The 13,503-nt window shown below is 40.7% G+C and overlaps 1 protein-coding gene across 1 annotated transcript in view; it reads right to left on the bottom strand.

The window, feature by feature from the left end:
• The window catches only part of LOC103197263 (cytochrome P450 3A8-like), a 31,634-nt gene that overhangs the window by 2,327 nt on the left and 15,804 nt on the right, over nucleotides 1-13,503 (bottom strand). Inside the window, exons 5-11 of the mRNA XM_007941162.1 lie at nucleotides 11,972-12,085; nucleotides 11,628-11,716; nucleotides 10,550-10,698; nucleotides 7,706-7,833; nucleotides 6,543-6,609; nucleotides 2,580-2,740; nucleotides 1,429-1,655 (exon numbers count right to left, since the gene is read on the bottom strand). Of these exons, the coding sequence (XP_007939353.1) occupies nucleotides 1,429-1,655; nucleotides 2,580-2,740; nucleotides 6,543-6,609; nucleotides 7,706-7,833; nucleotides 10,550-10,698; nucleotides 11,628-11,716; nucleotides 11,972-12,085 (935 nt within the window). The remainder of the gene's footprint in view (nucleotides 1-1,428; nucleotides 1,656-2,579; nucleotides 2,741-6,542; nucleotides 6,610-7,705; nucleotides 7,834-10,549; nucleotides 10,699-11,627; nucleotides 11,717-11,971; nucleotides 12,086-13,503) is intronic.

Genomic DNA, 13,503 nt, shown 5'->3' with positions numbered 1-13,503 from the left:
CCCCCCCTCATAGAATAAAATAGTTAAAGGCACATAATTTACACAGGACAATGATGTTACTCTATGATAGTAAAATCACTGATTTCCTTCTCTACCTTCTTAGTGGAAGCACTAAGCTACAAATTACTTGAAGGTTAGACCCAACTTAACTCATATTTGATTTCTAACTATTTGATTCTATTAAGGAAAACAATATTGATGGGGGAAATTATAATTTTATTGTAGTTAAGAGTTTTTTCAAGAGTCCTTATATTTTAGAAAACATTCTAAAGTAGTTACAGGTTAAATCATGTTACATGCTTCAGAATAATATTGGAATAGGGAGGAGAGTAGTGGTGGCAAGTGACTAGGGGCAGCAGACATAGGCTGATGGTTTTGAGGGTTGGTGATGGGCAAACAGAGACACATTAATAATATCTGTAGACGTGCCTTATGCAGACATTCACCATAATGGACAGCTTTTTTTTGTTTTTATGAACATTTGAAATTCTCATTGTCTTTTCAAGTCAATAACACATGCTAAACCTGTCCGATAACTGAATGAATCAGAACTACAGTGAGTGTTCTCTGGTTTTATGGTCATGAAGTTGTAGAGGGTAGGACTCCGGAGTTTGGAGGAACCATGGAAGTAGTCCAGTCCAAGAAACAGAGGACTTAGTCAATTTTTGATTTATTCTTTCTACAAGTACTACTTGACTGCTAACCAGAAGCTGGCGGTTCAAACCCACCAGCCACTCCTCGGAAGGAAGGTTGGGCAATCCTACGTCCGTAGTGATACTGCCTCAGAAACCCAAGGAGGTGTCGCTGTGAGTCAGGGCTGACTCGACGGCACATAACAACAACAAGTACTATCAGGGATGACTTCTATACTATCAAAAAAAAAAAAAAAGATCAAATGTGTAAATACTTCCTAAAATGGATAGTAAATTGAGAGAGTTAAAGAAAGCAACACAGAAAAGCTAAAAAAAAAGAAAGAAAGAAAGAAAAATACTAGATAAAATAAGAAAGTGGTTAAATAAATTATAGTATATGTATCCTATCATCAAAAATTATGATATACCTTTTCGGGTTTTTTGGTATGGTCACATAGGATACTGTTTATAGTCTGCTGTTAAATAAATAAACAGTTCAAAACCAAATAATGTATAATGCCATTCTAAGTTTTTAAAAATCTATATATAGCACATACATCACATTATTGGCATGGGTTATTTAACGTGCTGGGACTATGGATGCGTACAGTTTACTTTTTACTGTTCTACCATTTGTAAAATCTTGGCAACAAAGATCATTTCTGTAACAACAACAAAGCTCCTAAAAATAGCAAATAATTGCAGAGTCAGGGTTGTCAGTTACACCAAGAAATGTCAGCATGTACTTGAACCAGTCTGGATCAGAGGAGGTTCCCTTTCTCAGGGGGTCCTGTACCTTTCAGGAAGGAACTTCTCAGGCTCTGGCCAGAGTTCTGGGTCTCGGTGAAGAACATAGACTGGCACCATCACCGATGCTCCTTTGGGAATGAACACTCCATTGATTTCAACATCTTTCTTACAGACCCTCTCAAGTCTGGGAGCGACTGGAAATAATCTCAGTGTTTCATTCACCACCATGTCAAGATACTCCATCTGTACCACAGTGTCATAAGTGGGAGGTGCCTGGGAAGAAACAGAGTTTGAAAAGCTGAGATACAACATAGTCTATGCAGTACCATAGAAGTATTAGGATCTGTAAAGAATAACTTACATTGCCAAAGGACCTTAAAAATCTAAAACCAAACTCACTGCCATCAAGTCATTTCTGACTCATAGCAACCCCCTTTGGGTTTCCAAGGCGACAAATCTTTACGGAAGTAGATTGTCCAGTCTTCCTTCTGTGGAGTGGCTTGTGGGTTTGAACCGCCAGCCTTCTGGTTAGCAGTCAAGTGCCTTAGGCACTATGCTACCAGAGTTCCTAAAGGATTCCAACTTTGCAGAGATCTGCAAACAATGTGGGCAACATGAGGCTTTCACTTGGGGCTGCTTTTCAGAGACAGTGTTGTAGAGGTTACGACACTGGCTCAGGAACCAAGCATGCTGGAACATAATTTGCCTTCTCCACCACTTGCTGCATGACCCTGGAAGTTTTCTGATATGCCCGTGGAGATAATTATAGTCATAACTCATAGTTCTGTTGTACGTAGAGTCACTGTGAGTCAGAACCAAGTCAACAGCAACTGACTACAACAACAACTTCATAAGGTTGTGTGGTAGACATTCACTACTCACTAAATATCATTGAGTTTCCTACATTTCCCAGCCTTTTTGCTGTTAAAGGAAGCCAAGTTATTAGCTTTACAAATGGGCTGGACTGAAGTGATGTCAATTTTTGGACAAAGGATTTTGGGAGTCACTATGCAGCACTTTAGCTCATTATCCCCAGCCTGGTTCACCATGATGTCTTCACGTTCCTGATAGTGCCAGTGCAAGATGGTGGTGAAAGAATCAACACTTACCCTTTTTGCAAAATCTCTACAAAGGTGATGGGAAGGCATTCTTGCTCCACCTTTGCCATCTCACTTCCTGCATTAGTCACTCACTCACCTTATTGGGCAAAGCCTCATCAATCTCCTTTTGAAGCTTCTGCTGAATATCAGGATGTGTGGCCAATAGATACATAAGGAAGGAAAGAGTAGTGCTAGTGGTCTCGTAGCCAGCAAAAATAAAGATAATTGACTGAGCTACCAGCTCCGTGTCAGTCAAAGCTGAAAGAAAAGGAAAGCTGCTTCAGGTGAATCTTGTCAAGGTGAAGATACCACCAATTAGAGGATGAAAAGCACAAATGAAATTCCCAAATCCCCACTGGAAAATTCAGAGTAAAACTGGGAATTGGTTGCATTCTGATATCTATCTGACAGAGCAGGTTAAAGAAAAAAATCTGATTTTCCCAGGGCTTGTACTATACTTGAACTTCTGCTTGTGGTTATGCCATCTTCACAACCAACAAAGCTGGGTAATTTCAAGAGATAGCACTTCCGTCTAATGTACAAAGTGTTATTGATATGACCCTTGGAGAATCCTAACAGTATTTTAGTTACAGTAAAAATATTGGGGACCATTCTCCCCCAAGACAAATTTAAATTATTCTAGCTAAAGTATATCTTAAATTTCTTTAAGGAGTTTGCAATACTATAGCTTCATTGTAGGGAGAATTAAAAGAATTTTCATCTAGGGTCTCTCCTCGTCCAGAGCAAAGAAGAATGAAGAAAAACAAAGATCCATGGAAAGAATTAGTCCTAGCAACTGGTACACCATGCGATCCTCAGTCTATGTGACTGAGACCAGAAGAACTAGATGGTGCCCAGCTACCACTGTCAACCACTTGGAGGGGGATCAAGGTAGGAAATCCTGGATAGAGAGGAAGAACAATGTGGAACAAAACTCAAAATAATTTGGAAAAAAAAGGGGGGGGCAGGGACCAGGTTTGCTGGTCTGATACAGCCTAGTGGAACCACTGAGACTATGGCCCCTAGCTGCCCTTCAGGTCTGGAAATAAACCCACACCTGTGGCTTCCAGCCAAGCAAAAGACAGGCATAGGAGTTGAACGTTTACTTGAGGTAGATACACCCTTTGGAGAGAACAGTCATGGGAGAAAGAAGGGTGGGTATACACAGGGAGACAGTTCAGGGGGCAAGGGGTGCATGGAAGGATATACACAGGGAAGAGGTGACTGTCAGGAGGAGTTGGGGGGGGGAGCTGTTGCATTGTGGTAAATTGTGGTCAATGTCATGAGACAAAGTGTCTGTGAACTGCTGTATGGAAAGTGAATTTGCTCTGTAAATTTTCACCCAAATCACAATAATAAAAATACAAAATAAATATAGATGCATAAAAAGAATTTTCATCTAAACACATTTAGGGAAATTTAAGGGAACAGTATTGGGCTACAGACAAAGTCTTGCTACTCAAAGTGTGGTCCACAGACCAGCAGTGCCAACATCACATGGAAGTTTTATGTGAGGCAGAATCTCACACCCCACCTAAAAACTACTGAATCCAAATCTGCATTTTAACATAGCCCCCAGGTCATTAGTGTATACAGTCTAGCTTGTGGATTATACCATTGGATGATACCATTGAGAGGCATCAGGTAATAGAAGAATGAAGGTACAAGTCTTCAGAAAGGATGACCACAAGTATGCATAGGAACTAGAGAGATAGGGAAAAAGCTGGAATGCTGAGGACCGGCCTTGTGAAGTGAGGAATCAATCACCTGGTAGAAAGCAATCTGAACATTAGGCTTGGTTCCCAAGAGCGGGACCACACCTGAGCCTGAAGAAAGGAGGGTGAATAGACCAAGATAGACCATTCAGGGGCCTGATGTTGACTAGCCACAGGAGGTATAATGTAATCTATCATACCCACATAAAGAACAAACTCACTGCCATCGAGTTGATTTGGCTCATAGCGACCCTTCCTTGGGTTTCCAAGGCAGCATCACTACAGAAGTAGATTGCCCAACCTTCCTTCCAAGGAGTGGCCTTGAGTTTGAACCGCCAGCTTTCTGGTTAGCAGTCAAGTGCCTTAAGCACCGCACCACCAGAGCTCCTATCATACCCACCTGCAGAGGCCAATACCAGCCCTGAAAACAGAGGCTCAAGAAAGGAGGAGCAATTTGTTGCGAGGGTTGATGTTTGTCACCGACAAAGGAATTATGATACTAAGGATTTAATAACCATTGATATATGCAGGAAAATAATGCAATTACACATTTCTGGAAAGTGTTGTCCTCGCTGGTTACAGAAATTTACCAAGTGTCTTTAATTAAGTCAGTTCTCAATGAGACACATAGTGTGGTAATTTTCTGAATGAAAATACACAGTTTGTTTTTAATGTTTAATTTACTCTGCCAACATGGTGGTTGGGGTGAGGATGACCTGCTGCAACTGGACGAGGTCTTGGCAAGCAAGTCCAATGTGCAGCAGGTTAGGTCTCTCCGGACTAGAGACCTATCATGTGTCTAGACTCCACTGAGTCTTGAGAAAAAAAAAAAAAAAAACCTCAAAAGAGTTGCCATTAAGTCAGTTCTGACTCACGGAGACCCAATGAGTTGCAGAGTAGAACCACGCTCCACAGGGTTTTCATGGCTGTGAGCGTTCTCAGTGATGTGTCTATATATTTTATTTTCTTAATTTTGTCCATGAGAGAATCTAAGGGCAGAGAAACCTCAGTAGCAATGAGCACACCTAAGTCATAAATTTTGGTTTCTAAATACTGTTTCCTAAAAAAAGAAACTAGAGCTTCTTGGAGAAATGACTGATTTCAAGGAACATCAGGTGAAACAGAAGGGAAAGCTGAAATATCTTCTGCTTGAAAGCAAGGAAGTACTCAGAAAATGAAGGCCATGGGGAAAAGACCCAGGAATCACTTTGAAAGACCTTCCACTGAACAAACCTGAGACAGCTGGAGCATCAAAATAAGTCAGGAGAGTGTGAGACTAAATTAACACCCCATGAGCTCATACAGATGTCAATAAATACGTGAGAAAAAACGTAAAGTTCTCCCTTACAGAGGATACCAACCCATAAATACAGAAGAAAGGACAGAAAGATAAAACCACCATTTTGAAACCACCATACAAATGATTGTGCCAGTTCATAATCAATGGATAATAAACCTGATAGGTGAACGTTGGAAGAGAGACAAATAATTACACAGCCTCAAAAGTTCCCCTGATAAATTACTTCTTAATGACAAACAAAACTTTGCAACAGATTAAACTAGTAAGCAATCAAGAAATTAGATGTCTTCTGCAAAACTCTTTATAGTATTAAGGAACAAAGATGTCACTTTGAGGACTAAGGTGTACCTAATCCAAACCATAGGTGCTCTGGGTGGCATAGTGCCTAAGGCACTTGACTGCTAACCAGAAGGCTGGCCGTTCAAACCCACCAGCCACTCCTGGGAAGGAAGGTTGAGCAATCTACTTCCATAGTGATGTTGTTATGTGCCATCGAGTCGGACCCGACTCATAGCGACCCCTCCTTGGGTTTCCAAGGCAGTATCACTACAGACGTAGAACCATAGGGTCACTGTGAGCTGGAATTGACTCAACAGCACATAACAACAAAAACTAGTAAACAAGCTTAACTTAGAGTCTCCAGTTGGCATAACCATTATTAGGACAAGGTACTCCCTGATGTGAGGACTTGCTGTAAATTTCCAGGCAGGAGATCTGACTCAGGGGTTCTGGGAGCAGCCTGGAAATCTGCTTTAGAAATGGGCTCCCCTGGGGTTCTGATGGAGGTGATCCATAGAACACTGACTGACTTCTGTGCACAAAATGTATGTTTTATGGTTGTCCTTCAATCTCTGAACAAAGTTACGCCTACCGCTTCTGGATAGTGCCTCTGACTGTCATTTATAATTTCTGAATGTGTCTCTTTCTTTAATTGGGCAGAAATTCTCACATGCCTGAAAACTTCCTGCACATTTTCAGAATCACCCCTCTCCTCTGAGCTCCCACCACCGCCATCAGTAGCCCTTCCAGTCACTCTCTTGGTTACCTTTATGGGACTCAGTGTCTTTGGAATTCTGGGAGTCAATCATCAGCTGAAGAAGATCCATTCGGTGCTGGAAACAGAGAGAGAAATTCCCGTGACACCAAGCCCAGTGTTTGACATCTCTCCTGAGAATATGACCCCTTTGCATCCATGAAGTCAGACTGGTATTGCCCAAGTCACCAGTGAACAGAAGCATCCATCTACATATGTTTAAGAGCAAGATGTTTCCCTGGGAGAAAGCCAGCAGCCATATCTTACTGCCTTTGGGACCATGCTTTCCGTGATCATTGGCTTCCTTGACCTTTGAACACAGCTTCTTGGCCAAAAAGGTGCCTGTTCCTTCTCTTGACATACGTTCTTGCTCAAGAGAAGAACCCTGACTTGAATCTTTTTGTTCTGGCTTAATTCCATGCCCTCACCTCACCTTATGTTACTTCTTGTTAGCCAGTGGCCACACAGATTAAATCCTGACATTTCTGAGCTCATCTGTGGCTGTCTATGAGTATCTTCCAGGACCCTAGCCTTCCACAACCCTGCACAGTCATCAGGGACCCCTTGGAGTATACAGACCTGCCTCCTTGACCCGAAAGCATCTTTGTGCTGGTCTCTGGACCTCATGAAGGCAAAGGTAAGTTAGCCACATTGTTGCCTTAATGTCCAGAGAAGACTTCTTCCCTTTCCAGACTGTGAGAGAGCTGAAATTTAACGTGGATGATATTCTGCCAGGTCACCTGAGGTGCCTCCCATTGGAGAATGTGTAAAATATGAGGCTTGGAACTGAAACCATTGCTCACCAATCAAGAAAAGGAACAATTATGATACCAGTAAATCAATATTTCAATGGTAATTTTTACCACTTGATGAAATAATGAACAGAAGGGAAATGATAAAATGTTTATCTCAGTAGTATTGATGCACTAACATATTCATTATCATGCCTGTTATTAAATTTTAAACCCTGTGTCTGTGGCCCATTCTTTATCTCCTTCCCTAATCTTCACATTCTCCATTTCTCCCAAAATGTAAAAACTCTTGCTCTAAACCCTAGAGTTCTCTACATGCCTCGCTGGAAAATGCAGATGTGTATGCACATCATATGTATCGATTTCAACACATCATCCAAAAGTGAGCACGAACATGCCCACGCATCTACCACCTGATCTTACCTTTTGCTTTTCTTTAAGGCGCTGTTCTTTCATTCTTTGCACAGATTTTGTGAGAAAGTCAGTAGTATCTTTTGGAAACAGAGAGATGCTTAAAGCTTCAAGAATTGGTGTAAGAAATGGGAACATTACTGGAGGAAAAAGAAAAGAAAAGAAATCATAATGAAGATGCTCATTTCTCTGGAACAATTTTGACTTGCTCTACCAATCAGAAGAATAAGAGACCAGGATTCTCAACCAGGAGCCATTCCCTCTGTGGGCTTCCAGGCCAGTGGCTGAGAACAGTGGCACCTTCCTCATCATTGCGCTGAGCAAAGACACACGATTAACCATCCTGAGCTCTTTGTCTTTTAGGAACTGGACTAGACGATCTTGAGGTAAACCAGACCATAGTCTACTTCTTCAGTTAATCGTACTTCTCGAGAAATAATAGTTAAAAAGTAAAAAGTATGGAAATTAAATTAGAAATCAACAAAATAGAGAAAATTAGGACACTCACAATACGCAGACACTGAGCCACACTTTCCTAAATAATCGGTCATGGAGGAAATTAAAAACGATTTTGAGATAAATTGAAAATGAAGATGCAATGAATTAAACCTTGGGTGATACAGCTAAAGCAGTGGTTAGGTGGAAACTGAAGCTGTAAACGTCTGCATTAAATATAAGAAAAATTCCAAATCCATAGCTTAAACTTCTACCCTAAGAAGAAGAGCAAAATATGTGTGAAAGAAAAGGAGAAGACAGGACGATAAAGATTAGAGAAAAATCAATGACACAGAGAATAGAAAACTATATAGAAAATCAATGAAACCAAAAGATCATATCTTTAAAAAGATCATCAATATTGGGGAAACTTCAGAATATTGACCAAGAAAAAAGATAGAAGACTCAAATTATTAGCATCAGATATGAAAAAGGAGAGATTACCATGAACATACAGGAATTAAAAGGAATACAAAGACATACTGTGTACAATTTGGAGGTCAATAAATTAGATGAAATAGCTAAATGAACACGTTTGTACCCACCAAGAAAAACCCAGGACCAGACAGCTTCACCAAATAGTAGCGAATCTACCAGATATTTAAAGAATCAATATCAATTCTTTACAGACAATAGGAGAGAGAACACTTCTTAACTCGTTCTATGAGACCACAATTACCATTCTATCAAAACCAGAAAAACATCACAAGAAAAGAAAACTTTGAAAAAAAGAACAAAGATGGAGAATTCACATGTCCTGATTTTAAAACTGACTACAAACTTAACATAGCTAAGTTACTTAGCTAAAGTAATGAAGGCATTGTGGTACAGGCCTAAGGACAGACATACAAATCAATGGGATACAACCAGGAGTCCAGAAATAAACCCATGTCTCTGTGATCAACTGATTGTTGACAAGGATGCCAAGACCATGCAGTGGGGAAACAAGAGTCCCTTCACCAGATGGTGCTGGAACAACTGGCCAACCACGTGCAAAAGATTGACATTGGACCCTTACCTCACACCATGTACAAAAATACACTCAAAATGGATTGAAGATCTAAACGTTAGAGATCAAACTCTTGTGAGAAAACACAGATGAATTTCTGTTACCTCCGATTTGGCAATGGAATCAGGACACCAACGCATAAGCAACAAAAGAAAAAATAGATCAATCAGACTTCATCAAAATTAAAAACTACTTTTGTGCTTCAAAGGACACGGCCAAAAAAGTGAAAGCTAACCTACAAATGGCATAAAAAGTTTGCAAAACATGTCTCTGATAAGGACTTATATCTAGAATATACATATTATATATATATATATATGTATATGTATATGTATGTATATATCATACAACTAAATAACAAAAAGACACCATCTATTAGTGATCAAAGGACATGCGTAGACATTTCTTCAAAGATATACAAATGGCCACAAACACACTAAAAATGTATGACAGTATTGTTGTTTGTCGTTGTTATGTGCCGTTGAGTCAGACCTGACTCATAGTGACCCCTCCTTGGGTTTCCGAAGCAGTATCAGTACAGAAGTAGATCGCCCCATCTTCCCTCCAATGACAGTATTAGTCAAATAAAAATCACATGAGATATTACTTCTATCCACTAGAATAGGTATGATCAAAAACATCAAAATAAGTAGCAAGTGGCAGAAAGGATGTGGGGAAATTGGAACTTGTGTACTCTGTTAATGATACTGTAAAATGGGGCAACATCTGTGGAAAACAGTTTGGCAGTTCCTTAGTAAGCTAAACACAGAATCACTATGGGAGCTGGCAATTCCACTGGTGGCGAAAGAATTGACATCTACACAAAGACTTGTATATGAATATTTAGAGCAGCAATATTAGAAATAGTCAAAGACCAAGAAGGACACAAAATATCCATCACCTGAAGAACTGATTAATAAAACATAATATGTTAAGGGAATATTATTTGGCCACCAAAAGGAATGAAGTGTCAATAAATGCTACAACATGGATGAACCTTGCAAACAGTATGCTAAGTCAATGAAGCCAGTCACAAACGACCACATATCGTTTGATTCCACTTAAATAGAATATTCAGAGCAGGGACATGTGCAGAGACAGATAGTAGATTAATGGATGCTTAGGGATGCAGGATGAGGAGGAATTAGGAAATGGTGGGGGTGAAAGGTAATGGGTGTGAGGTTTCTTCTTGAGTTGATGAAAATATTCTAAATATGACCGTGGTGATGATTGCACACTTCTGAAAATACTAAAAACCACTAATTGTGCACTTCAAATAGATGTGTTGTATGGTATGTGAATTACATCTCAGTAAAGCTGTTATAAAAACAAAAACACAGTAGTCTACATACTTATTGAGAACATCAGTGGGTCCAGGAAATCGAATTTTATGAGCTTCCTGACTTTTTGCACAAAGGGATCTTGTGGGTTGTTGAGGGAATCAATGTTCACTCCAAATGATGTGCCAGTGATGACATCCATGCTGTAGGCCCCAAATATGCTAAGTAGAGAAAGAAGGACAGGGACATTTCAAATCTGCATCTCTTCACTCTCTGCAACACATTCAGCTAGAGTACACGTGCATCCATATGTCCAAGGAAAGGCAGATAAAGAGACACTCGTTCAAAATCATCTGCTGGATCAGCTGAGGGTCTTCGTGTCCATCACACTCTGCATGAGGCATTTGTCAAGTGCCAGTGATAGCTGTCCCCGGGCTAGGGGTGACAGCTACACAGTCATGTATTAGACCCAGCTCTGAGCTGTTGGAGCAGTCATGGAAGGATACAGACCCACAGATGAGACAAACTACAGCAGTGAGTGTTGAGTGTGGAGGTTGGTGGGTGTTAAGAGCATTGCTGAAATGGAACAAAGAAGAGACTCATGAATCCTTCCTAACAAGGTCCACAAAGGTGACATTGGATATGAGTCTTACCTCCTAACCATGTCTATGCCAACAGCAAAATAATCTATAGCAGTTTGCTGGTATCCTCAAGCAAATTCATGAGTAAGTCTAAGTTGTTCCAAGTTCTACATCTGACCTTTCTTGCTTCTACCAATGCCAGCCAATAAGCACCAAATACCTTTCCACTTCCACCGTTCCATTACACTCAAGACTTTTAGTACTATCGATCACGTCTCTTCTTTCTAAAACTCTTTTTTTGTCTTCAAGAAAAATGTATCTCAAAATCAAGCAGATAAATGAATCCCAGCTCGTGTTCACAGGCGGGAAGACCCTTTGTCCCTGGCTGCCCTGCCATTTAGTGTGAGCCACATTTCTTGGGTAGCCCGCTGGAGTTTTAACGTGACACATTTGTGTTTGTTTGATCCACTAAAGGAACTCTCAACTTTGGGAATTTCAACTTAGTGGGAGGCAGCAAGAGAGAGCCTTGTGACAGAGCTCAGAATCCCAGCCACCACACTCCTACTTACCTTTTCAACGTGACAGGCTTGCTTTTTTCTGCTTCCTCTCTCAGATGCTTCACCAATATATCTCCATACTGGCAAATGATGGGGAACATCTACACAAAACACACCACCACGTATTGGTAAATAAGGAGACTTAAGACCCAGAAAGACCTGACTTTCCCAAGCAGGGAGCTATAAAGAACATTTTGTCATGAACCTTAAGATGTCTCTTCTAGGACATAAAGATAAAAGGTCATTTTTAGGAAGTTCAAACTCAGCTGACTGCCCCTTGCAGAGGGACTTTCCTTTCTACTGGTCCCCAGACTGTTGCCTTGAGTGTCTAATCAGCAGTGCTCCTGTCTTCTTACCTCTTTGAGTTTCCCACTGGTGAAGGTTGGAGACAGCAATGTTCGTAGTCTCTTCCACTCTTCATCCTCAGCAATGGAAATGGAATGTTTCATAAATCCCGATGGACCAACAGCCTAGAATCCAAAGTGAAAAACTTTTGCCTTACATACATTCCCAGATCTGCACAGTTGTAGATAATCTGTTGAATGGACATTAATACTCGACAAATGCTTGGTGACTGTCTTCTAGGCAGCAGACCCCAGGATAGATGTTCAATCAGTATTTATCCCAAGTGCTCCCTGTGACAGTGGACACTAGGCCACCTGCACCCTTTATTTGCCAATCTCCTTTTAAAAGCAAATGTCCACAGTGTAGGTGAATTCCTTTTCCAGGGGCAGAGAGAGGCCTGTGAGGAGCAGAGAGGAATTGTTGGCATAGCCAGATGACCTTGACTCAGACCTGTTCTGTTTCTGCATATACCTATAGCATGATCAACTTGCAAAATGAGATGCTTTGTTAATCAACTTTTAAAAAATGATAGCGTAAAGTAAATAATACTTAAAAAATTAAGAATCCAAAGATGGAGGAATAGGCAGACAAGCAACACAGACTCTCTTCAACAAAGAAAAGAAAAATCAGTTGACAGAGATACAGAAGATAATCCTGGAGCCCTGAGTTTTGAAAGGAACGATACAGAAATGGATTAGGCACCAACTAGTGGACAAACTTGAACGGAAACAGTGAGTACAGAGACAGTCAGAGCTGCAGACTGTCAGCTACTCTGATATCAGAGACCAACAGCCTGAATATTTCCAAGTGGTGTTGGGACCTGAGAATTGACGTAAAGATCAGTCTCAGTCACCAATGGCTGCAGGGACGACTGTGCTGGTGGCCTATGACTAGGAAGGGAAGCAGCAAGGAGGGAGACAACCTGAGCTGTTGACTTAGCGCTTTCCGGAGGACCCAGCCATTTTGATTGTTTACAGGCGGCACCCATTTTGGATATTTAAAGTGACCAAGGGTGCAGCCATTTTGAATCTTTACAAGTCGCAACCATTTTGGATTTTAAAGTGATAGCATTCTCATTTGGATTCCAGGGACCTAAGAATAGGCTCTGTTTTGCCAGGGTTGGCAGGGACATATGAGAGGCTGACAACAGGAAAGGAGAGAGGTGGTGAGTGTGTAAGCGCTGTCAATAGCGAATAGCGGAGCACAGTACCCTGCTTGTGTAGATAACATACAAAGAAAACAAAAATCATGGACAAGTCACTCCAACATATAATCACCAATTAAATACAAACACAAAAACATCACAATGTCTCGGAGACAACAGAGCATCACAGTCCACACAAAGAAGCAAGATAAAACAGGAAAAACAAGGGACCAGGATACAGACCCAAAACACATCCCTGAGGAAGACACAGCATTGGAACTCCCTGATGAGGAATTCAAAAGAATTATATTTAGGTATCTTCAGCGAATTGAGAGACAGGTCAAGGAAAACACAGAGAAAACCCTAGAACAATTTTGAAAGACAATACAAGAACAAAAT

This window comes from Orycteropus afer, unplaced genomic scaffold (genome assembly GCF_000298275.1).
Source record: "Orycteropus afer afer isolate SDZICR_OR568_19922 unplaced genomic scaffold, OryAfe1.0 scaffold00006, whole genome shotgun sequence".
Classification (NCBI taxonomy): Eukaryota; Metazoa; Chordata; class Mammalia; order Tubulidentata; family Orycteropodidae; genus Orycteropus; species Orycteropus afer.
The sequence above is the reverse complement of the archived record's forward strand: the minus strand, read 5'-3'. Positions and strand labels throughout refer to the sequence as shown.